Source organism: Bombina bombina, chromosome 6 (assembly GCF_027579735.1).
Source record: "Bombina bombina isolate aBomBom1 chromosome 6, aBomBom1.pri, whole genome shotgun sequence".
NCBI lineage: Eukaryota > Metazoa > Chordata > Amphibia > Anura > Bombinatoridae > Bombina > Bombina bombina.
Window position 1 is genome coordinate 1090136040 of NC_069504.1, and position 27958 is coordinate 1090163997.

Sequence of the window (27958 nt, forward strand, 5' to 3'; positions counted from 1 at the left end):
ATGACCCGTGGACTGACTACACTTAACAGGAGAAATGGGGTTTAAAATACTGAAAATATTTGGCACCAAGTATGACGCACAGAGTTTTTCTTTTGGCGCTAACACCATCCGGAAATGACACACTCGTGTCAACGAAGTCGCAACCTTGTGAAAGGACTCGGCATCAAAAAAGACGCCGGAAATGACAAATTTGCTTCATCGAACGTAACTTCGCGCCAAAAATGACACAATATATTTTAGCATTTTGTGCCCTCGTGAGCCTAATTCTGCCCGCAAATTTAAAATGACAGATGAAAAAAGACTAAACCCCAGGTAAGAAATACATTTTCTTAAAAAAATGCATTTCCCAGATATGAAAGTGACAGTCTGCAAAAGGAAATATACTGAAACCTGAATCATGGCAAATATAAGTACAATACATATATTTAGATCTTTATATAAATACATACAGTGAAAAACCATAGCTGAGAGTGCCTTAAAGGGATAGAAAAGGCAAAATTAATCTTGCATGATTCAGATAGAGCAGGTCATTTTAAGACACTTTTAAATTCACTTCTATTTTCAAATGTGCTTTGTTCTCTTAGTATCCCTTGTTAAATGAATATGCACATATCCTACACTAGTGGGAGCTGCTTCTAATTGGTGCCTGCACACATTTGTCTCTTGTGATTGGCTGACTAGATATTTTCAGCTTCCTGTCAGTAGTGCAATGCTGTCCCTTCAGCAATGGATAACAAGAGAATGAAGACAATTTGATAATAGAATTAAATTGTACAATTTTGGAAGAAAATTTTGGGGTTTACTATCCCTTTAAGTAATGAAAACATACTTACCAAAAGACACCCATTCACATGTAGCAGATAGCCAAACCAGTACTAAAACAGTTATCAGTAAAGGTAATGGAATATGAGAGTATATCGTCGATCTGAAAAGGGAGGTAGGAGATGAATGTCTACAACCGATAACAGAGAACCCTATGAAATAGATCTCCCGTGAGGAAAATTGTTGCATTCAAAAGGTTATACTCCCTTCACATCCCTCTGACATTCACTGTACTCTGAGAGGAATCGGGCTTCAAAATGCTGAGAAGCGCATATCAACGTAGAAATCTTAGCACAAACTTTCTTCACCACCTCCATAGGAGTCAAAGTTTGTAAAACTAAATTGTGGGTGTGGTGAGGGGTGTATTTAGAGGCATTTTGAGGTTTGGGAAACTTTGCCCCTCCTGGTAGGATTGTATATCCCATACGTCACTAGCTCATGGACTCTTGCCAATTACATGAAAGAAAAGAATCTTAAGGAACATCTCTTACTATAGATACTTTTTGGCTGTCAAAGCTTAAGCAATACTTACTTTTTTAAGCTTGACAATGTCTTCTTCATCTTTAGCCAAGGCCTCTTTTAACTTTTCCACTGTCTTTGTCTGTTTCTCAAGTTGTCCTCGACTATAATCAAGCTGAATTCCAACGCGAGTTATTTGATTTTCATATTCCAAACTAGAAAAATGTGCATATTAAAAATAATCAATATTTTTACATGCTTTATGCATATGAAGTTAGTGACTTGAAAAAACAAATGTGTTTACTGTTAAATCATTTCTTCGTGTTTAAAGTGACTTCTTTTAAAGCCGGATGGATTTTTGATTATCAAGAGAGAAAAAGTGCAGAATTATATAACATTATTTTGTAGGTTTACTGTCCGTTTAACTGTAAGTATAAACTTTTTGTTTTTTCTTATTTTCTTCATAACAGCACACAAAGCAAGCAACACCAATGCTATAAACAACTGGGACAGTGCCAAAGCAGTGGGAATTGATAATGGTTAACATGAAATAAAATACTATAAAATCTGTTCTTATAAAAGATAATGTTAGAACCATGTAGAGGACAAAATGCATCTTTACAAAACTGCTCTAGCAGGCTGCCCCAGAGATTGCATCCAAATAAGTTAAATAGACACAGTAATAGAGAAAGGGTATCTTCCCATTGCCTAATATTGCACTCTGAAGATTGCAGAAAAAACATAATTTATGCTTACCTGATAAATTCCTTTCTTCTGTAGTGTGATCAGTCCACGGGTCATCATTACTTCTGGGATATTACTCCTCCCCAACAGGAAGTGCAAGAGGATTCACCCAGCAGAGCTGCATATAGCTCCTCCCCTCTACGTCACTCCCAGTCATTCGACCAAGGACCAACGAGAAAGGAAAAGCCAAGGGTGAAGTGGTGACTGGAGTATAAATCAAAAAATATTTACCTGCCTTAAAAACAGGGCGGGCCGTGGACTGATCACACTACAGAAGAAAGGAATTTATCAGGTAAGCATAAATTATGTTTTCTTCTGTTAAGTGTGATCAGTCCACGGGTCATCATTACTTCTGGGATACCAATACCAAAGCAAAAGTACACGGATGACGGGAGGGATAGGCAGGCTCTTTATACAGAAGGAACCACTGCCTGAAGAACCTTTCTCCCAAAAATAGCCTCCGATGAAGCAAAAGTGTCAAATTTGTAAAATTTGGAAAAAGTATGAAGCGAAGACCAAGTTGCAGCCTTGCAAATCTGTTCAACAGAGGCCTCATTCTTGAAGGCCCAAGTGGAAGCCACAGCTCTAGTAGAATGAGCTGTAATTCTTTCAGGAGGCTGCTGTCCAGCAGTCTCATAAGCTAAACGAATTATGCTACGAAGCCAAAAAGAAAGAGAGGTAGCGGAAGCTTTTTGACCTCTCCTCTGCCCAGAGTAAATGACAAACAGAGAAGACGTTTGTCGAAATTCCTTAGTTGCCTGTAAGTAAAATTTTAGAGCACGGACTACATCCAGGTTGTGCAGTAGACGTTCCTTCTTTGAAGAAGGATTTGGGCATAAGGAAGGAACAACAATCTCTTGATTGATATTCCTGTTAGTAACTACCTTAGGTAAGAACCCAGGTTTAGTACGCAGGACTACCTTATCCGAATGAAAAATCAAATAAGGAGAATCACAATGTAAGGCTGATAATTCAGAGACTCTTCGAGCCGAGGAAATAGCCATTAAAAATAGAACTTTCCAAGATAACAACTTTATATCAATGGAATGAAGGGGTTCAAACGGAACGCCCTGTAAAACATTAAGAACAAGGTTTAAACTCCATGGTGGAGCAACAGTTTTAAACACAGGCTTAATTCTGGCCAAAGCCTGACAAAAAGCCTGGACGTCAGGAACTTCTGACAGACGTTTGTGTAACAGAATGGACAGAGCTGAGATCTGTCCCTTTAATGAACTAGCAGATAAACCCTTTTCTAAACCTTCTTGTAGAAAAGACAATATCCTAGGAATCCTAACCTTACTCCAAGAGTAACCTTTGGATTCACACCAATATAGGTATTTACGCCATATCTTATGGTAAATCTTTCTGGTAACAGGTTTCCTAGCCTGTATTAAGGTATCAATAACTGACTCAGAAAATCCACGTCTTGATAAAATCAAGCGTTCAATTTCCAAGCAGTCAGCTTCAGGGAAGTTAGATTTTGATGTTTGAAGGGACCCTGTATCAGAAGGTCCTGTTTCAGAGGTAGAGACCAAGGTGGACAGGATGACATGTCCACCAGGTCTGCATACCAAGTCCTGCGTGGCCACGCAGGTGCTATTAGAATCACTGATGCTCTCTCTTGTTTGATTCTGGCAATCAATCGAGGAAGCAATGGGAAGGGTGGAAACACGTAAGCCATCCTGAAGTCCCAAGGTGCTGTCAGAGCATCTATCAGGACTGCTCCTGGATCCCTGGATCTGGACCCGTAACGAGGAAGCTTGGCGTTCTGTCGAGACGCCATGAGATCTATCTCTGGTTTGCCCCAACGTCGAAGTATTTGGGCAAAGACCTCCGGATGAAGTTCCCACTCCCCCGGATGAAAAGTCTGACGACTTAAGAAATCCGCCTCCCAGTTCTCCACTCCCGGGATGTGGATTGCTGACAGGTGGCAAGAGTGAGACTCTGCCCAGCAAATTATCTTTGATACTTCCATCATAGCTAGGGAGCTTCTTGTCCCTCCCTGATGGTTGATGTAAGCTACAGTCGTGATGTTGTCCGACTGAAACCTGATGAACCCCCGAGTTGTCAACTGGGGCCAAGCCAGGAGGGCATTGAGAACTGCTCTCAATTCCAGAATGTTTATTGGCAGGAGACTCTCCTCCTGACTCCATTGTCCCTGAGCCTTCAGAGAATTCCAGACGGCACCCCAACCTAGAAGGCTGGCGTCTGTTGTTACAATTGTCCAGTCTGGTCTGCTGAATGGCATCCCCCTGGACAGATGTGGCCGAGAAAGCCACCATAGAAGAGAATTTCTGGTCTCTTGATCCAGATTCAGAGAAGGGGATAAGTCTGAGTAATCCCCATTCCACTGACTTAGCATGCACAGTTGCAGTGGTCTGAGGTGTAAGCGTGCAAAGGGTACTATGTCCATTGCCGCTACCATTAAGCCGATTACCTCCATGCATTGAGCCACTGACGGGTGTTGAATGTAATGAAGAGTGCGGCAAGCACTTTGAAGTCTTGTTAGCCTGTCCTCTGTCAGGTAAATCTTCATTTCTACAGAATCTATAAGAGTCCCCAGGAAGGGAACTCTTGTGAGTGGAACGAGTGAACTTTTCTTTTCGTTCACCTTCCATCCATGTGACCTTAGAAATGCCAGCACTAACTCTGTATGAGACTTGGCAGTTTGAAAGCTTGAAGCTTGTATCAGAATGTCGTCTAGGTATGGAGCTACCGAGATTCCCCGCGGTCTTAGTACCGCCAGAAGAGCACCCAGAACCTTTGTGAAGATTCTTGGAGCTGTAGCCAATCCGAATGGAAGAGCCACAAACTGGTAATGCCTGTCTAGGAAGGCAAACCTTAGGTACCGATAATGATCTTTGTGAATCGGTATGTGAAGGTAAGCATCTTTTAAATCTACAGTGGTCATGTATTGACCCTCTTGGATCATAGGTAAAATTGTCCGAATAGTCTCCATCTTGAACGATGGAACTCTTAGGAATTTGTTTAGGATCTTTAAGTCCAGGATTGGTCTGAAAGTTCCCTCTTTTTTGGGAACCACAAACAGATTTGAGTAAAACCCCTGTCCCTGTTCCGATCGTGGAACTGGATGGATTACTCCCATTAACAAGAGCTCTTGTACGCAGCGTAGAAACGCCTCTTTCTTTGTCTGGATTGTTGACAATCTTGACAGATGAAATCTCTCTCTTGGAGGAGAGTATTTGAAGTCCAGAAGGTATCCCTGAGATATTATCTCTAGCGCCCAGGGATCCTGAACATCTCTTGCCCAAGCCTGGGCGAAGAGAGAAAGTCTGCCCCCCACTAGATCCGATCCCGGATCGGGGGCCCTCAATTCATGCTGTTTTAGGGGCAGCAGCAGGTTTCCTAGTCTGCTTGCCCTTGTTCCAGGACTGGTTAGGTTTCCAGCCTTGTCTGTAGCGAGCAACAGCTCCTTCCTGTTTTGGTGCAGAGGAAGTTGATGCTGCTCCTGCTTTGAAATTACGAAAGGAACGAAAATTAGACTGTCTAGTCTTGGCTTTGGCTTTGTCCTGAGGCAGGGCATGGCCTTTACCTCCTGTAATGTCAGCGATAATCTCTTTCAACCCGGGCCCGAATAAGGTCTGCCCTTTGAAAGGTATATTAAGCAATTTAGACTTAGAAGTAACATCAGCTGACCAGGATTTTAGCCACAGCGCCCTGCGTGCCTGAATGGCGAATCCTGAATTTTTCGCCGTAAGTTTAGTAAGATGTACTACGGCCTCCGAAATGAATGAATTAGCTAGTTTAAGGACTCTAAGCCTGTCCGTAATGTCGTCCAGAGTAGCTGAACCAATGTTCTCTTCCAGAGACTCAATCCAGAATGCCGCTGCAGCCGTGATCGGCGCAATGCATGCAAGGGGTTGCAATATAAAACCTTGTTGAACAAACATTTTCTTAAGGTAACCCTCTAACTTTTTATCCATTGGATCTGAAAAAGCACAGCTATCCTCCACCGGGATAGTGGTACGCTTAGCTAAGGTAGAAACTGCTCCCTCCACCTTAGGGACCGTTTGCCATAAGTCCCTTGTGGTGGCGTCTATTGGAAACATTTTTCTAAATATCGGAGGGGGTGAGAACGGCACACCGGGTCTATCCCACTCCTTAGTAACAATTTCAGTAAGTCTCTTAGGTATAGGAAAAACCTCAGTACTCGTCGGTACCGCAAAATATTTATCCAACCTACACATTTTCTCTGGTATTGCAACTGTGTTACAATCATTCAGAGCCGCTAACACCTCCCCTAGTAATACACGGAGGTTTTCCAGTTTAAATTTAAAATTTGAAATATCTGAATCCAGTCTGTTTGGATCAGAACCGTCACCCACAGAATGAAGTTCTCCGTCCTCATGTTCTGCCACCTGTGACGCAGTGTCTGACATGGCCCTAATATTATCAGCGCACTCTGTTCTCACCCCAGAGTGATCACGCTTACCTCTTAGTTCTGGTAATTTAGCCAAAACCTCAGTCATAACAGTAGCCATATCCTGTAATGTGATTTGTAATGGCCGCCCAGATGTACTCGGCGCTACAATATCACGCACCTCCCTCTGAGCGGGAGATGTAGGTACTGACACGTGAGGCGAGTTAGTCGGCATAACTCTCCCCTCGTTGTTTGGTGAAATTTGTTCAATTTGTACAGATTGACTTTTATTTAAAGTAGCATCAATACAGTTAGTACATAAATTTCTATTGGGCTCCACTTTGGCATTGCAACAAATGACACAGGTATCATCCTCTGAATCAGACATGTTTAACACACTAGCAAATAAACTTGCAACTTGGAAATACAATTCAATTAGAATAATATTAAAATGTACTGTGCCTTTAAGAAGCACAGAAGATCTATGACAGTTGACAATTAATAAATTGAAACAGTTATAGCCTCAATCCTTGTAAACAACACAACTTTAGCAAAGGTTTAATCCCATTAGCAAAGATAACAAATTCTGAAAGCAGGAAACAAATTACAGAATAAACGTTTTTTATCTCAGTCAAACTATAATTCTCACAGCTCTGCTGAGAGAAATTACCTTGCAGGGAATACAATGAGTTGCTGACTGAAATATTTGATGCATAGAAAAAGCGCCAAAAAACGGCCCCTCCCCCTCACACACAGCAGTGAGGGAGAACAGAAACTGTCAGAAAAACAGATTAAGCAACTGCCAAGTGGAAAAATAGTGCCCAAACATTTATTCACACAGTACCTCAGCAAATGAAAACGATTTTACATTCCAGCAAAAACGTTAAACATAATCTCTAGTTATTAAACAGCTTTATGTATTTCTTACAGTGTAATTCTAGTGAAGTACCATTCCCCAGAATACTGAAGTGTAAAGTATACATACATGACATTATATCGGTATGGCAGGATTTTCTCATCAATTCCATTGTCAGAAAATAAAAACTGCTACATACCTCTATGCAGATTCATCTGCCCGCTGTCCCCTGATCTGAAGTTTACCTCACTCCTCAGATGGCCGAGAACAGCAATATGATCTTAACTACTCCGGCTAAAATCATAGCAAAACTCTGGTAGATTCTTCTTCAAACTCTGCCAGAGAGGTAATAACACACTCCGGTGCTATTTTAAAATAACAAACTTTTGATTGAAGATATAAAACTAAGTATAATCACCATAGTCCTCTCACACATCCTATCTAGTCGTTGGGTGCAAGAGAATGACTGGGAGTGACGTAGAGGGGAGGAGCTATATGCAGCTCTGCTGGGTGAATCCTCTTGCACTTCCTGTTGGGGAGGAGTAATATCCCAGAAGTAATGATGACCCGTGGACTGATCACACTTAACAGAAGAAACATAATGTATTCTTAGCTCATATACTGTATTTCTTTATTTCATGGTGGTGAGAGTCCACAAGCTATAACAGTTCAGATTAAGTTCTCTCCGCCAGGAGGCAGGCAACAATTTACCTAGCACATCAAGAGCTTTAATCCCTCCCACTTCCTGATTGCTCTCTTAAAAGCAGGAAGAACAAAGCAGAGTAATGAGCTGCATGCCAGAACTGTCAGATAAATATATATTTTTTTTTTATTGGGTATCATGTATTCTCACCAACATGAAAAAATATATCAGGTAAGAATAAATTGTATTTTCTTTAATAAAATGGTCCATGAGCCATAACAGTTGGGATTCATAACCTAAGCTGTGGATTCTACTATATAATGAAAGAAAAGGGTGGGACAAAAACTAAGCAGGCATATCATTGACCAGACACTGCAGCCTGGACTATCTGCCAAAAGCAGCCTCCGAAGAGCCAAAAACATAAAAATGATAAAACTGATTTAAAAAAAAAGTATGGAGAGAAGACGAAGTAGCAGCCTTGTAAATCTGTCCAAGAGACTCTAAAATCCCAAAATGTGGCAACATATATAGTAGAATGAGCTATGATACAAAGTGTTGGAATTGTTCACTCCTCCAAGTAAGCTTTTCCAATTAGCTGTTTTAACCAAGAAGCCTTTTAACCTGTTAAACTGAAAAATGAACAAAGACGAGGACTGTCTAAAGTCTTTTACAGCTTGAAGATAAAAACAGAATTTATGCTTACCTGATAAATTACTTTCTCTTGCGGTGTATCCAGTCCACGGATTCATCCTTTACTTGTGGGATATTCTCCTTCCCTACAGGAAGTGGCAAAGAGAGCAGACAGCAGAGCTGTCCATATAGCTCCCCCTCTAGCTCCACCCCCCAGTCATTCGACCAAAGGTTAGGAAGAAAAAGGAGAAACCATAGGGTGCAGTGGTGACTGTAGTTTAAACAAACAAACAAAAAATTACCTGACTTAATTGCCAGGGCGGGCCGTGGACTGGATACACTGAAAGAGAAAGTAATTTATCAGGTAAGCATAAATTCAGTTTCCTCTTGCAAGGTGTATCCAGTCCACGGATTCATCCTTTACTTGTGGGATACCAATACCAAAGCTTTAGGACATGGATGAAGGGAGGGAACAAGGCAGGTACCTTAAACGGAAGGCACCACTGCTTGCAAAACCTCTCTCTAACACCACATTCACTTTACCCTCCCGAGAGAGACCCTAGTGCTTAGAGCCGGCAAAGAGAATGACTGGGGGGTGGAGCTAGAGGGGGAGCTATATGGACAGCTCTGCTGTGTGCTCTCTTTGCCACTTCCTGTAGGGAAGGAGAATATCCCACAAGTAAAGGATAAATCCGTGGACTGGATACACCTTGCAAGAGAAACATCAGTGCCCTAACAATATACCCTTTCTTGCCAGCCACGCTGTGGAGTACTTGGACGCATGTGATGGAGCATTGTCCTGCATGAAAATCATGTTTTTCTTGAAGGATGCAGACTTCTTCCTGTACCACTGCTTGAAGAAGGTGTCTTCCAGAAACTGGCAGTAGGACTGGGAGTTGAGCTTGACTCCATCCTCAACCCGAAAAGGCCCCACAAGCTCATCTTTGATGATACCAGCCCAAACCAGTACTCCACCTCCACCTTGCTGGCGTCTGAGTCGGACTGGAGCTCTCTGCCCTTTACCAGTCCAGCCACAGGCCCATCCATCTGGCCCATCAAGACTCACTCTCATTTCATCAGTCCATAAAACCTTAGAAAAATCAGTCTTGAGATATTTCTTGGCCCAGTCTTGACGTTTCAGCTTGTGTGCCTTGTTCAGTGGTGGTCGTCTTTCAGCCTTTCTTACCTTGGCCATGTCTCTGAGTATTGCACACCTTGTGCTTTTGGCCACTCCAGTGATGTTGCAGCTCTGAAATATGGCCAAACTGGTGGCAAGTGGCATCTTGGCAGCTGCACGCTTGACTTTTCTCAGTTCATGGGCAGTTATTTTGCGCCTTGGTTTTTCCACACGCTTCTTGCGACCCTGTTGACTATTTTGAATGAAACGCTTGATTGTTCGATGATCAGGCTTCAGAAGCTTTGCAATTTTAAGAGTGCTGCATCCCTCTGCAAGATATCTCACTATTTTTGACTTTTCTGAGCCTGTCAAGTCCTTCTTTTGACCCATTTTGCCAAAGGAAAGGAAGTTGCCTAATAATTATGCACACCTGATATAGGGTGTTGATGTCATTAGACCACACCCCTTCTCATTACAGAGATGCACATCACCTAATATGCTTAATTGGTAGTAGGCTTTCGAGCCTATACAGCTTGGAGTAAGACAACATGCATAAAGAGGATGATGTGGTCAAAATACTCATTTGCCTAATAATTCTGCACTACCTGTATACTGACAGCATGATAGCATCACAAATGAACGAATGCGCTACCCTTAAGGCTTTGATTCCATCCAAAATCTCATCGAGGGGGGTCTCCACCTCGACCATTGCTGCTGCCGCCGCCGCCAGTTGGAAAACAAACCCCGTCAGTTGGAACATCTTTCGCAACATGAACACCATCTTGTTATCCATGGGTTCCTTAAAAGAGGAGCTATCCTCAAGCGGAATGTTCATTCTCTTAGCGAGCGTGAAGCACCATCCACCTTAGGGACGGTTCCCCACAGTTCAAACTGCGTGTCCGGAACGGGGTGTCAGGGTATCTGTAACATTAAATAAAACTATAGATGTATCATAGATATCTAATATTTCATTTTGTAGCTACAAATTAAATGTGATATGAGATGGTCTTGGCTGGGTGAAACAAACCCCATTCTTCTTGCTCTGACATTAGTTCAAGCAATTTACTTCAAAGAAATGGTCATCCATATGGATGTGTATTGCAAATCTTAGATCAGACACAAAAAACCCTTTCACCATTTTTTTCTAATCTGAGAGAAGCATATGCCAACAGACATGATGTCTGAGGATTTCTTTTGAAGTCTAATAAGATTCAGAAAAACAGTTTAGCTGAGGAAATTACTAAATGTCACCTAGGTGTTAAATTGTCCCTGTTGTGTTGAATTCACAAATTCTAGATGTTACGTCTAGATTAAAATTTAGCCAAGCAGAAACATATATTGCATTGTGGCTGCTAAATTAATTTTAAAATACAACTGGGATACTTTTCAATACTCTATAAAAATGTACAACTCCATGGATCTGAGGTACATTCCAGTTTTGTAATAAATTAAATGAATAACTACAAATAGATGTATACATGTTTGACATTTTTAACAACATTATTTATTTCATTTCAGACCTGCATCTAGTGTTTCATGCATTAAAAATTTATTAGACATATGAAATATACTGCATTCCTATTGAGATACAATACAATGCTAGACATCTAAGGTACACTTTGGGATATATATGCTGAATTTAGCAATACAGTCAATTTAAAATGTCCAATTTTATTAACCTATTTCTTTATCATTTTCAGGCATCTAATAAGTACATATATAATTGGTGCTTTAAATAATATAACGTTTTATACACTCAAAAATAAATATACAGATATGAAATAATAATCTATATGGGATAGTAATCCAATATAGATATGATTATATTAAGATGATAACTGAGAAAGTAATTGAATCCATGATGAAGGTATTATAATCCTTTTAAATTGTTTCATAGAAAATATGATTTTTAAACGCATTTTAATACATAAGTGGAATATTTTCACGTTTGGTCTTAAAATGATCATAGAAAATGACACTGTGCGGACCATATATGAAACATATGATTTATTAATACAAGAGATTATAGTATGTTGGATAGACATTTTTAAAGGTTAAATAATTAGACTGTTAGCAATATTTGATGGTGGGGCTGCATTCCTGGGTGTCTGCTGCCACCTTTAGATCAAAAGCGGTTTTGCAGCCTAGAGGCATTTGGCTGCTCAGGGAGGCGTTTCCCAAAATAACCTATGAGATGTTCAGATCCAAGGACCAATTAATGCTCAGCTCCGTTAGGGCCAATCCAAGACAAGCACCGAAACCAAAAAGGTTCACTGATGATTAGAATAATAAAGGGAGGGGATTATCATGTGATATAACCTCAATGCAAGAGGATGTTGGGCGAACTATTTGCTGAACTTTTGACTGACAAACTGCTGCCTTGGGATCCAGTCACTATAAGCAAAACTGGACTACATTTTATTATCCGTATTGCAAAACCCTTATTCATATGAGGTGAAACAAGAAGTTCTGGAAGCTGAAAAATCGATTTTATTATTTTTTGTGAAGGATACGCGATTGATAAATATATATATAATATTTGAATCAAAGGTAATTGGTAACTATAATTAGATTGCAGTTAGTAATTTCAAAAGGGGACAATTTGTATTTTAAGCTATATCCATAGTCCTGCGTAGTCTTAACTAGTCCCTATTGCTAAATAATTTATTTGCTAAACAAAGGTCCTCTGTATTTCATATTTCTAAGTCAGACCTATTATTGTAAGTAAATCTCTCTGGTGTGTATTAAGTTATTTGATATATATATATATATATATATATATATATATATACATATATATATATATATATATATATATATATATATACACACATATATCCGGTGATGCCGGTATTCTACTGTTTACCCAAAGTCCATAAGAACTTTATGAATCCTCCAGGGCGTCCCATTATCTCTGGGATTGGTAGCCTCACTGAGAATTTGGGTAACTATGTGGATTTTTTTCTAAAACCTTTTCTAGAAACTATGCCTTCCTATGTGATTGATACAATGGACCTTCTACGGAAGATAGAAGGTATTACAATACCGCATGGAGCAATTCTGGTGTCCTTAGATGTGGAGGGCCTCTATTCCTCTATTCCACATACTGTAGGAATAAGGGCAGCAAAACATTTTTTGGAGACTAGAGGTACTTCATATTCAGAACACACAGAATTTGTTGTCAGTTTGCTAACTTTTGTGCTTGAGAATAACGTCTTCTCTTTTGATAACAAGCTGTATAAACAGAGTAGGGGGACAGCAATGGGGGCTACTTGTGCCCCAACATATGCGTGTCTACACCTAGGTCTGTGGGAAATGGAAGAAGTATTCCAGAAACAAGCATTCAATGAACATGCACAAATTTGGTTACGCTATGTGGACGACGTCTTGCTGATTTGGGAGGGTACAGAACATGAATTAAAAAGTTTCATTTCTGAACTGAATATCAACAATAGAAATATTGCTCTGACCCTCAATTTCAGCAAGATGGACCTGTCCTTTTTAGATGTACACATTAAAATTGAAAGAGATATTCTTGTAACTGAAAATTACAGAAAGGAAACAGCAACCAATAGTGTTCTGGAGGCATCCAGCCATCATCCAGAGCACCTAAAGAATGGCATCCCAAAAGGTCAATTCCTGCGTTTATGCAGGAATTGCTCCTCAGTTTCAAAATATAACGAACATGCCATACCTATGGAGAAACGTTTCAGAGCTAGGGGGTATTCAAAAAGGAATATAGCATATGCTAGAAATTCTGCACAAAAAACAGAAAGAAGCGCATTACTAGTTCCAAAAATAAGAGCTAATGACAACAGAATCAGACTGATTACAGAGTATAATTGCCACTGGGATCATCTAAGAGGTATACTCAAGAAAAAATGGAGTATCCTCTTGAATGATGACAATATCGCAAAAGAGATAGGTGAAGCGCCTCTTCTAACAGCTAGGAGAGCTCCTAATCTAAAAGACAAATTAGTTAAAAGCAAATTTGTCACTCCTCAAAAGAACTGGCTGTCTAGGCAAAAGTTGATAGGCAATTTTCCTTGTAAAAGGTGTGTGGCCTGTAGGTTTATGTTGCAGACTAAGGTCTTCTCAGTGCATGGGGACAAAACTTATAGGTTAAAACACTTTTTTACCTGCAATACAGAAGGTGTAATCTATCTTCTTTCCTGTAATTGCCCCTGTTTTTATGTTGGGAAAACAAAACGAATCCTAAAAGACAGAATCCTGGAACATAGGGACGACATTAAAAACAGAACACAAACTAGCAGTGTAGCTAGACATTTCGAAACTCACCATAACAGTCTACCTGACTGTATGAGAGTGACATGCATTGACAAGGGAATTACCAATGGTAGAGGGGGGAACAATGACAAAATCCTCCTGCAAAAAGAATGCAGGTGGATTTTTAATCTCTCTACCATTGGTAATGGTGGTCTAAACGAGAAGCTTGATTTGGGAAGCTTTTTGTAGCTTCCGTGAGACCCCTTTACTATTTTTACAACTTTCTATCCCTTTCATCAGATTGTTCTGAAAATGGTTTCTTAAAAACCTAACTTCCAACACATTTGGTTTATAACAAAATGTAAAATAAATAATTGTATATATGTATAACTTGTATATCAATAATCTTATAATTACGTGACTTTGTTGTATGTGTTTAGCACTCTTTCACCTCCTATTATGGGCGTCACTTATTTATCTCTATAAAAAGCACGGATGACGTGCAAAAGACATGCCCTGATGAAGCCCCGTCTCTTCTGATGACGTAGGGGTGAAACACGTGTCGGTATCTTGTCAGCTGTCCCACGTGATACCCATGCTGTTTGGTGGAGCCTGCTTTTAAGTGTGGTCGCGGTACAGTGATTTGGAGCGGACGATTATGCGGAATTTCAGAGTATCTTTGGAGAGCTTGTGAGCACACTGCTGAGGCCAAGCAGACATTATTTGGATGCTAATTGAAGCTTGATGATCGCTCACGGCGGAGGAAGACAGGCATCTGGAGAGAGGTTCTGAAGGCGTTTTAACAAGGCTGTGGGTAAACTGAGGCGATTTTGAAAGGGTGCAGTTGACAGAGGGGTACTTCTCTAATTAGCTAGTATCCTCCTGTACCCTTCCACATTTCCAGCTTGCTTTATTTGCCTTTGCTTTGCCTGCTCATTAACGCTATACTAACCTAACCTCTTGCTATATGCTCCAATATTTGTTTGAGTGACTTGGCTTATGTGCATCCGCTTTATTTGAAATCAGCTTACAACCGCATACCGTTTGTATTTGCTGTTATTACTACGACCTGCTCCAATTTCTGTTACTGGGCGCTTGACTGAATAGTGCTGATATCATCCTGGGGACTTTTTGTACTTACTACATTGGTTCAAGTCTGGAGGACTGTATAACTTATATGGTCTCTACAAGGAAAACACTATTTCATACATCTATTTGCCCAATTGACCAGTACTATATGTCATATGCTTTATGTTGTGCTGTTTAATGCTGTTTAATCATGCTTAAAGTTTGTTATGCATATTATTGCCATTTCTTGTGTGACAAGTACTGCACTTTGGAATAAGAGTTGCTTACTTTATGGCTGCCTCAGTTTTCACTAAAACCTTTATTTGGTCTGACGCATACCATTAAGCTCTTTTTCCATTTACAGCACTACGTCCAGCTGTTTACTAATTGCTCCACACGTTAAACATACTTACTATAGTTACATCTTGCATGGGTAACATTTGGGCCGGCCCTTTGGTGAAACTTTTTGTTAAGATTAAAAGTCTAATCATTTGTTAATATATTTTCGTTATGGTTTATACCATTTATGCTACTGCCTAAGTGGATCTGGACTAGTCCGGACCTGCTGGCTGCACAATAAAAACCTGTTTTGATTACTAAATTCCAAGTGCTTTTTGTCTGTTCTTTATAAAAGAGTGCTGAATTCCCAGTCTTTGTTCAATGTCACTATTATGTGCCATTTTTTCTCTCTCTAGTATTGTTGTTTATATATATATATATATAAAGTTAGTGGCCCATACAGTGGTAATTCATTGCGGGGATGTAATGCAATTGATTTGTGAATAAGGTTAATTTTAAAGGTAAATTTGGTTTGCTTTGTAAAGAATATTGCAACAACATAAGTGTATATAATTTGATTCATATCTGGTTTTCTATAAATATAATTCAATGTGTTTATAAATTTAACTAATATAAATAATTTAGGAATTTATATTAAATTTTAATTGTTTCGTATATGCATTTTATTGGGGGTTTGTTTTAAAGAACAATAATTAAATATATTGTATTATAACCTGGCCATATACTGACGGGGAAAAACATCTTAAATGAAGACGAGGGAGAAAAGAGCGAACCCATTTTGTCCCATTCATTCTGTCATAGTAAACCCTATCCAGTTTAGGGTTCGAAGGTTCCTCCGGGAGTTTCGGTTCTGGAACCTCCAGAGTAGCAAGCACTTCCTTCAGCAGGAAACGCAAATGCTCCATCTTAAATTTGAAATCTGGTTCCTCCGTGGACAGAGGCCTAGAAGTAGCCGATTCCAACTAGAAGCGACATCCTCCGATCAGTCAGAGTTGTCCTCTTCAGCAGATAATCTGTCTGAGATATCCAGCGGAGTCAAAGACCCCTGAGATGAATAGAAGTGCTGTACCTTCCGCTTAGTAGCACGAGGCATTACATTTATGGCCGCAGAAACCACCGTCTGCAACTGATTGGCGAAGTTTGGAAGCCAAAGGGCCCCTCCCGCAAGAGGATTAGTAGTGCCCCGGGGAACTGCTTGTGTAATCAGAGATGCTTGTAGGGAACGCACTTTGCACGACGGAGAACCCTCAGAGGTGGACGGCTCAGTCGTACTAATTACTTTTTTTAAGTAGTAATATTGTCATAACACGTGGAACAGAGCTGTAACAGTGGTTCCACACACAGTTAGTAGGTTTAGATAAAGATGGAGTATCCTTTAACATATCAGAGTCCTCCATAGCTGGCGCCTTTATTATGGACTTTATTATTGATTAAATTATACCTTTATATCCCAATGGCCGGGGCACTCACCACCTCCTATGACCCGGACTACAAGAAACAGCTTTCTCCGCCGAACACAGGTCGAGAAAGAGGAGGTTACTGAGGCCACACCCGGTCAATGGAGTGACATGCAGGACCACCCCTGCACTGAGTGAGAGACGCGCCAAAAATGCCTGCAGCAATCTCTAACTGTTCCACACTGACAGAGCCTCATCTCACACGAGTGCAGCCAAAAACACAATAAACATTATAATGTATATTAAAATCCCCCCTGTTAAATAACCCCATTCAGAGGGTATTACCCTAGATTCTATACAGATAAAAGGAGTCACACTGTAAACCCTGTCTTCTTGCGTTATCACACACACACACACATATATATATATATATATATATACATACATACTGTAAGGCCGTAAATGTAGCTGGACAAGAAACCAGAATGTTATTCTGTAACAACTGGTAAAAACTGTGCCAGCAAGTTAATAAGACATAATGGATAGCAGACAAGATATAGTTAATATCACAATATGTGCCTTTAGAAATCTCATGCAACTATAAACAGGAGTTGTTAGGTTAACAATCACAGGTAATGAATTTCACTTGGTCAATAAAGAGAGTTCATAAGTGATTACTGCATCAGCTGACTTAAAGTATACTTACTGGTAGTGAGAAAGATAAGGCGCTGGAGAATTGACCCTGCTAGACTAATGTATTCCCCTCTAAGAAAACAGTGGTTGATATGTAGTGAATGTAGTCCAGCGCTAGATTAGCACGGGTAGAGTATTTAGTTAAATTCTATAATTTGAATATATTGTATTTTGTGATTGGATAAATGTTTAATGTATGTACTGCAATGTTGTTATTATATATTTATTGTAGGTAATCCTAAGTATTTATCAACATTCAGTTAATAAAAAGATATAAACAGGTATATACAACTGATATATATAAACTTGTTGTCTAATGTGAGCTTCTTATCTATATATAAAAACTAATAAAACATTTGTATAATTAGACAGAAATTTAATAACTTGTTAAAAGCATACATAAAATAAAAAGGGACGTCTCCCTTATAACATCGATTTCATCAGAAAAAACAATTGAATAACTTTAGTATATATTTCCGCTATTTGATAATCAGGTACCTGTTATATAGTGTAACAAATGATAATGTCCAGAAATTGGATTAAAAAAACTTAAAGATCCAAACGAGATGACCTCCCCGCTATTGTGGCGGGTGTGTGTTACCGGTCCGTTAGTGAGAGACTGGTATTTAAAAATATGTCATGTGACTTTACCTACGTCACACTTGTGATCGTAGCTGTTTCAATATAGTTGTAATTTAACCAGTGATCCTTGATATTCTGTCAAGTGCTTATTATGTTGCAATTTTTTTAACTTTAATCTGTATGTGTATCAGAAGGTGTATTCCCCTATTCTTCCGTGTGTAATTAGGGAGTCTTGGGGGAGATTGCAACTTACGCTGGTCTCTTGGCACACCTGATTTCTCTTTTAGTGTGGTCTTTGCGGTCACATTCAGTGACTTGGATGTTAAACTTTGCGGTCACGTGCAGTGACTATAATGCAATCCTCGCAGTGTGGACTTGGCGGTCACTTGTAGTGGTGGGAATTGAACTCGTGACCTTTAGGGTTAGAGAGGGAGATCTTAACCATTAGGCTATGTGTATCTCACTTTCTGTGTTAGTATAGTGGACTTGGCGGTCACTTGTAGTGACTGTAATGAGGTCTTTGCGGTCACGGAGGTGACTAGTGGTGGGGTCTTTGCGGTCACAAGTGGTGACTAGGAGTAGAATCTTTAGCGGACATCAGTGATGTTATACAGCAAGGTCTTTGCAGTCACAGATTGTGACTTGCATGTATTAACTTGCGGTTGTATCTTTGCGGTCACAGATTGTGACTTAAAAGTGGTCTTTGCGGTCACTAACAGTGGTGACTTAGAGGAAATCTTTGCGGTCACTAGTAGTGACTAACAGAATGATCTGTATCGTTGGAGATCAAAGTAAAACTTGGCAATCTCTCTGTGCAACTTAGTAGAGCTGATTAGAAACAAATGCAGGTTGTAACAACGTCCAGCTGCAATGTTGCAGGAGGTAATCAGCAAAGGAAGTCTTGTAGTAGTTGTCTTTCCTTTCTTGGCAATTATAACAGCAATCAAAATAAAAACATAAAGTGCAGAGTGACAACAATGTCAAGGTCAACGTGTTTCGCCCTTAGGCTTTATCAAGACATGTTTGTCTGTGTCACCTGAGTCTATATATAGGGCTTAACTGGTTTGGATTGGCTATTCTATGTAATTTAATTAAAGGTGGAAAGTATAGATATATGGAAATTCAATATAAAGGTGGAATTATATAGTTGTGTGTGTCTACAAGAAGCGTATTGTTCTTCATTTGTTTTTGTTCTTTGTGTTGTAATAAATGAATAGATCCTAGAAAGGTTCTTGTAAGAATGCAATAAACATTATTCAGAGAGTTCTAAATATATCTATATAATGTATAATGTATGTATTTGTATTGATTTTGATGTGCTTATAGTTGCTTGAATATTGAGCATATGTTAATTTTTAAATATATAAAACAAATAGAAATTATAAGTAAAGATTTTTTTAAAATAAAAAAGTTATGACTTAGTGAGTAATTTTTAAAAAAAAAAAATTAAAACTTTTTTCAGTATTCCCTTTTGTGATTAAACTCACGATCTTTTGGTAATTGAGCAGAGGGTATTATCCACTAAACCACATCTACCTCAACATTGTATATAGTGAAATACATGTATTAGTGAAAGTATATGTATATACACACACATATATGTTTATATACATTTATATTTACAATATGGTTTTGTTTGTATAAATGAAGACTATAGAGAAAGAAGTGATGATATTCACAAGAGTCTAAAATCTATATAGATAGTTTTTAGTGGTAGTAAAGGATGTTTAGTAACATTTACCTGAACCGACAAAGGAATGTGGTGGGAATTGAACTCGTAACCTTTAGGGTTAGAGAGAGAGAGATCTTAACCATTAGGCTATGTGTATCTTAATTGGAGAGGGGGAAATTTAGAAAATCAATTGTTGAAGTTAGAAGCAAAAATGATTTACAATATGGACACACTATTTCCAACTGGCTTAAATTCAGAGCTAGATATTTCCCCTTTCTTATAATAATTTTACATCATACTAATATATATAAATACCTCCATTCTATGCTAACACAGAAAGTGAGATACACATAGCCTAATGGTTAAGATCTCTCTCTCTCTAACCCTAAAGGTCACGAGTTCAATTCCCACCACATTCCTTTGTCGGTTCAGGTAAATGTTACTAAACATCCTTTACTACCACTAAAAACTATCTATATAGGGGCGGAGCTTGGCCGCTTTGAGAGATGGCCGCACACTAAACAAGCTCCTAGGCACAACGCATCAGCCCTGACGATTACGGCCGATTAACACAGCTTAAGGACCCGCTGCCGGGGGTCAATATACAACCCGACACGCATACCCGATATTGGGAAGAAGAAACACCGCCTACGCACACTTTGGAGGACGCAATCTCAACAGACCTCAGCTAGGCCTATAACTCGATGCAGGCGCCACGGCGCGGAAAGGCAAACCGCTACTAGCATCGAATCAAACCACACATCTCCAGGTTCCAGCCAGCCTGCAGGACAGGCAACTGACACTCCGCTACAGCCCAGAGGTATGCACTGACAACGGGAGGTACAGCAGATGTGCAGTCCCTTACTGACAGAACACCCAGCCCCTCCATGTGCCTGACAAGTAGGCATATTCAATAAATATGAACAGGTGAAAAAAGGGGATAAGAGACACACAGGACACATTATCATTATAAAAGTAGAGCACGCTACCCAAAACGGACTGCTGAACTATAAATAAACTATACTGCAGAGGGAAGAAAATAAAATAAGCTAATAAATAAATAAAAAAACAAAACGAAGCAAAACTACAAAGTCTAACATATCATGCCAGGACGCAGGCCTAGCAAGCCAGAGGGCCATACAAACATAAAAACAATGCAACAATATCTGAAGCAAGCAGAAGCAACACCAGTAACCCCTACACTGGATTTAAATGATAGCCCCAATGCAGGAGAGACTTCTCATACACAACCCTGCACTATATCAGACTCGACAAACCTCACCAAAGGGGACTTAAAATTACTTTGCACTAAAGAAGATATAAAAGAAATGATGACAGAGGTAAAAGGATGGTATGGAGACATGAAAAAAGACATACTAAAAGTGACTAAAAGAGTGTCAGTACTAGAAGAGAGCCACAATACAACTTATAATGATGTCCAGCACCTCTCCCGCCTGGTATACGACCAGGAGGAAACAATTCATCATTTATTGGAAAAAGTGGAGGACCTGGATAACAGAGGGAGAAGGAATAACCTCCGCATCCGGGGAATTCCTGAAACCATATTACCAGTGGCACTGGAGGGATGTTTGCAGAACCTTTTTAGAACAGTAAAGGGGGACAGCAACGCACCAGAGGTGCCAATAGAGAGAGCCCACAGGGCACTAAGGGCCAAACCACCCCCCAAAGCCCCGCCCAGAGACATAGTGCTTAAACTGCAGCATCATAAGGATAGAGAAGAAATCTTAAAATGCTCCAGACAAAAACAAAACATAACCCATGCAGGCTTTAAAATACAAATTTTTGCAGATCTCAGCCCAGCGACTTTGCAAAAAAGGAGGGAACTCCATTTCATAACCTCTGTGCTCCGAGATCAAAATATTATATACCGCTGGGGATTCCCAGTGAGCATCATAGCATCAAAAGGAGACACCACAGTAGTATATAAGACACCAGAAGATCTACAGCGATTTTGCAAGGCTCTACAGATATCCATTGCACCACCTGGCTTAAGAACAACACCCCAAGCACCCACTACAGCAACTCCGGATGAGGGGGCTTCCACATCAGCTAGCACCCCAGAAAATGACGCAAATCCAAAAGGGGGGGCTGTGGATCTCAGAAGAAACTCAAGGGACAATACTTAAATGAATAATTTCTCCCGGCAGATGGGACTTTTAATAATCTGACAAAGACACAGGTCGTATAATGTATATATTTCTTACTGTTTTTTGTATTGGGCTTGATGGTTGGGATACTTACCTCACTGTTTAGGAGAACACTTGTTATATATCACTGTTACCAATATACTGTATTAATAAGTGGAAAATTTTGAATAGGTTCAACTGTTTATCTGTAATACGACAGGCACTGTTGATGGAAGACATTATTTTTGTCCAGGAAACACACTTTAAGAAAGGCAGAGAACCTAAACTAATTAACAACAGATATAAAACATCCTTTTAAGCCTCAGGAGACTCAAAGAAAGGCGGAGTGGGCATATTTATCAGAAATTCAGTCACATTTCAGCCTTCCCACGTAGAAAAAGACACGGGGGGGAGGTACATCATAGTAATGGGACTCCTGTATGGTCAACCAGTCACCCTGGTCTGCGTGTACCTCCCGAACCAGGAGCAACACCTACTGCTCAAACAGTTAGGATACAAACTGTTAGAACTCTCCAGGGGCACATTGTTCCTAGGGGGCGACCTAAATCTACCCCTGGATCCTACTAGAGACACTTCCAGCTGTAAATCCAGCACCCCAGCCAAAGTTATTAAGGCAGCTAACACACAGCTTAGACTGTTAAGATTACATGACATTTGGAGGACAGCGAACCCAGACACAAGGGACTACACCTTTTATTCGCACCCACACCAGATATACACTAGGATTGATTACCTCATGACCGACCAAATTGGACTGGCAAAGATCATTGACTCTAAAGTACTCTCACTAACATGGTCGGACCATGCGCCGGTGCAATGCACACTTGACTGGCCTGACAAACCGGATCTACAGTACACATGGAAACTAGACGAACAGATACTTGATCACATTAATCAAGATGGAAATAGACAATAAACTAGGACACTACTTCAGAGAGAACAATGCAGCAGACACCTCCAACACTACATCATGGGAGGCACATAAGTGCGTTATTCGGGGGGAATTTATAAAATACAAAGCTAGGGAAAAAAGGTCAAACAGGCAATTTCTGAACTCCACCTTGGCCCAAATTAGGTACTGGGAAAAAGAGCATAAAAGAGAGCCGTCCTCAAGCAAAATACATGAGTCACTCACCCAGGCGAGAAATGACTTACACAATCATCTCCTCCAAAAGTATCAACAGCAATCTATATTTCTAAAACAAAAATATTTTGATATAAATGATAAGGTGGGAACATCTCTGGCAAGAGCTCTCAGGCGTAAACAACTCGGGTCACACATATATCACATCAGAGACGCTAATGGGCACATTCACAAAGATAGCAAGAACATTGCAGAGACATTGAGGAGATATTATGAGAATCTATATAACATTGAAAACCTGAGCACACAGTCAGACATAGAAAGGTTTTAATCTGGAATACATCTTCCCACTCTCGAACTAGAGGAATCTGAATCATTAGAATTACCAATTACTACGGAGGAGGTAAAACAAGCGATTAAAAGCATGCCAAATGGAAAAAGCCCGGGCCCAGATGGCCTGGGGATAAAATACTATAAAACATACTTACATCATGTTCTTTCCCCACTCACCTCAATTTTTAACTCATTACTAACAGAAGGAGGCTTTTCAGGACATATGCTCACGGCACACATCACGGTACTCCCTAAGCCAGGCAAAACACCAGACAGACCCGAAAATTTCCGCCCTATTTCACTTCTCAATTCGGACATAAAGATCTATGCAAAGATCCTGGCCACGAGAATTAACAAATTTCTACCCAAATTAGTACACCCTGACCAGGTGGGATTCGTGCCGGGAAGAGAGGCTAAGGACAACACTCTAAAAATCTTGCAATTGATCACACATGCCCAACATCAAGAGATGCCAGTGGTCCTTGTGTCCACAGATGCTGAAAAAGCTTTTGACAGGGTCCACTGGCAGTTCCTCAGAGCAACACTTAGACACATGGGATTCAGTGACACCTTTATACACCAAATTTTTGCGTTATATGAAGCACCTACGGCTCAGGTCAAGGTAAATAATCTCATGTCAGATAAATTCATAATTCGCAATGGAACTCGTCAGGGCTGCCCCCTATCCCCAGTCTTATTTGCCCTTACAGTAGAAGTGCTCGCCCAAAAATTGCGGGAGTGCACGCAAGTTACAGGTCTTACAGTAGGTGACACAGAACATAAGGTAGCCCTATACGCTGACGACAATATGCTCATCCTCACCAACATAGACACCGCACTGCCTGGAGCCCTAAATATATTTGAAGAGTATGGGAAGATATCTAACTTCCACTTGAACCTTAACAAATCTGAAATACTCAACATTACTTACGATCCAGAAATACTAAATAAGCTGCTATGTAACTGCCCCCTTAGAAGACAACAGGTAAAAATGAAATATCTGGGAATCTACATATCCCCAGACCCACAGATAATATTTCAAAGTAATTATAAATCACTTGAGAGTGCCATCGTGGCAGATCTCTCTAGCTGGAAAAATAAAAAAATATCCTGGCTAGGCCGGATTAATGTCATAAAAATGAACATCCTGCCTAGAATCCTATACGTACTGCAGACCACCCCTGTGCCACTCCCCCTAGGCTTCCTAGACAAACTTCAGGTGCATATTGAAAGATACATCTGGGGAGAGATCAGACCCAGAATAGCAAAACACACAATGTACTACCCAAGGGATAGGGGAGGACTTGGAGTACCCAACCTGACTGTATACAAGCAGGCTATCAACCTGCAACGGCTCCTTGAGTGGTGCCAAAATGACACACAGAAATGCTGGGTGCAACTGGACTGTGACATTATGGAAACCGATAATGCAGGCATGTCAGCTTGGCTGAGTGCGAGCAATAGACACAGAGCAGTGACAGAATACCCACTATTGTCTGAATTTTACAACACGTGGGATAAACTACTTAACACCTCAACGAACATATCTTCTATACATTCCCCCCTGACTCCTATATGCAGCAACCCGGAATTACCATGGAACCTCAGGCAACCATGCAGGGAGAGAGGGACGCCAATAAGAGGGAGGTCACTCCTGACCTTCCTCTCGGGCAAAAAGCTTAAACCATTGACAAAAATATGGGAAACACTTGAGGATAGAGGTATGAACTGGTATTCACATGCTCAATTGTCTCATTTTCTTAGCACACACCAACACAGGGATCAATTCACCAGACAACTGACAACGTTTGAAACATTGTGCTCACGGGACACCCCCACTAGACATGCCATATCCCTTCTCTACAAAACACTCCTCACTCCAGACAAGCACACGCTCCCCTCATACACCAGGTCGTGGGAGAGGGAGCTAAACATTGATATTACACCCCAAGAGTGGTGGAGGGTATTTGAAGACACAAAAAAGGCCTCAATTTCAGCTAGAATACAGGAGTCTAGTTATAAGTTTCTTTCGAGGTGGTATCTTACACCCAGCAGGCTACAACACATATACAAAACAGTGAATGGGAAGTGCTGGAGAGGCTGTGGGGAGGAGGGCACACCGACACACATTTGGTGGAGTTGCCCTGACCTGGACACCTATTGGGTGGAGATTCTCACACACATCTCCAGAGCAGTGGGGAAGACAATCCCAAACGATCCTAAAATACTCCTTTATCTCTCCCTCCCTAGAATTGAGAACAAGGCGCTAAGAGCCTTACTGTTGGTCATGCTCAACAGCGCAAAACTACTCATACCACAAAAATGGAAAACAAGGGCTGTTCCAAATATAACAGAGTGGAAAAAACAAGTAGATACTCTGATACAACTAGAGAGGTATCACCACATGCAGAGGGGGACCATAGATATCCATGAATTCATGTTGCTGGAATGGACACAATATAGGGAACAAATCAAATAGAGCAGAAACCTTACCAAGATGAGAAATCGTCTGCCAAAACACAACACCACCTGAGCTTTTAGTAAACCTTTATATAACTTTGACTCTGAAGGACACAAGTGTTAGATACAGGTATACTCTCAAGCCAACTAGACTAACATTGTTGTATACCAACTGTACAAGATTGATATGGCTTTTGCATTTGTTTTTAATGAGATTGATTAATGTTGAAAACATCAGTTAGTTATTATCTTTACTTTTACAAATATCCTGTTGACATTACTACTGAGTTTCAGATATGTTTTAAAAATTATACAGAAGCATAAAAAGAAAAAGAGGACTGAATGTACAATCTCTATTATACTGCATTCTACTACTGTAACAACTATTTGCCTTTTTTTTTTTAAATGCTGTGAAATGTATGATTAATACTTTGTCTTCAATAAAAATATTTTCAAAAAAAAAAAAAAAAAACTATCTATATAGATTTTAGACTCTTATGAATATCATCACTTCTTTCTCTATGGTCTTCATTTATACAAACAAAACCATATTGTAAATATAAATGTATATAAACATATATGTGTGTGCATATACATATACTTTCACTAATACATGTATTTCACTATATACAATGTTGAGGTAGATGTGGTTTAGTGGATAATACCCTCTGCTCAATTACCAAAAGGTCGTGAGTTCAATCACAAAAGGGAATAACTTTTTTATTTTAAAAAAATCTTTACTTATAATTTCTATTTGTTTTATATATTTAAAAATTAACATATGCTCAATATTCAAGCAACTATAAGCACATCAAAATCAATACAAATACATACATTATACATTATATAGATATATTTAGAACTCTCTGAATAATGTTTATTGCATTCTTACAAGAACCTTTCTAGGATCTATTCATTTATTACAACACAAAGAACAAAAACAAATGAAGAACAATACGCTTCTTGTAGACACACACAACTATATAATTCCACCTTTATATTGAATTTCCATATATCTATACTTTCCACCTTTAATTAAATTACATAGAATAGCCAATCCAAACCAGTTAAGCCCTATATATAGACTCATGTGACAGACAAACATGTCTTGATAAAGCCTAAGGGCGAAACGCGTTGACCTTGACACTGTTGTCACTCTGCACTTTATGTTTTTATTTTGATTGCTGTTATAATTGCCAAGAAAGGAAAGACAACTACTACAAGACTTCCTTTGCTGATTACCTCCTGCAACATTGCAGCTGGACGTTGTTACAACCTGCATTTGTTTCTAATCAGCTCTACTAAGTTGCACCGAGAGATTGCCAAGTTTTACTTTGATCTCCAACGATACAGATCATTCTGTTAGTCACTACTAGTGACCGCAAAGATTTCCTCTAAGTCACCACTGTTAGTGACCGCAAAGACCACTTTTAAGTCACAATCTGTGACCGCAAAGATACAACCGCAAGTTAATACATGCAAGTCACAATCTGTGACTGCAAAGACCTTGCTGTATAACATCACTGATGTCCGCTAAAGATTCTACTCCTAGTCACCACTTGTGACCGCAAAGACCCCACCACTAGTCACCTCCGTGACCGCAAAGACCTCATTACAGTCACTACAAGTGACCGCCAAGTCCACTATACTAACACAGAAAGTGAGATACACATAGCCTAATGGTTAAGATCTCCCTCTCTAACCCTAAAGGTCACGAGTTCAATTCCCACCACTACAAGTGACCGCCAAGTCCACACTGCGAGGATTGCATTATAGTCACTGCACGTGACCGCAAAGTTTAACATCCAAGTCACTGAATGTGACCGCAAAGACCACACTAAAAGAGAAATCAGGTGTGCCAAGAGACCAGCGTAAGTTGCAATCTCCCCCAAGACTCCCTAATTACACACGGAAGAATAGGGGAATACACCTTCTGATACACATACAGATTAAAGTTAAAAAAATTGCAACATAATAAGCACTTGACAGAATATCAAGGATCACTGGTTAAATTACAACTATATTGAAACAGCTACGATCACAAGTGTGACGTAGGTAAAGTCACATGACATATTTTTAAATACCAGTCTCTCACTAACGGACCGGTAACACACACCCGCCACAATAGCGGGGAGGTCATCTCGTTTGGATCTTTAAGTTTTTTTAATCCAATTTCTGGACATTATCATTTGTTACACTATATAACAGGTACCTGATTATCAAATAGCGGAAATATATACTAAAGTTATTCAATTGTTTTTTCTGATGAAATCGATGTTATAAGGGAGACGTCCCTTTTTATTTTATGTATGCTTTTAACAA

The 27958-nt window shown here is 39.8% G+C and overlaps 1 protein-coding gene across 1 annotated transcript in view; it reads right to left on the reverse strand.

Annotated features, from left to right (window-relative positions):
• Positions 1 to 27958, reverse strand: part of SMC1B (structural maintenance of chromosomes 1B) — an 854251-nt gene that overhangs the window by 580967 nt on the left and 245326 nt on the right. The window contains exon 8 of the mRNA XM_053719693.1: positions 1355 to 1496. Coding sequence (XP_053575668.1) covers positions 1355 to 1496 — 142 coding nt within the window. The remainder of the gene's footprint in view (positions 1 to 1354; positions 1497 to 27958) is intronic.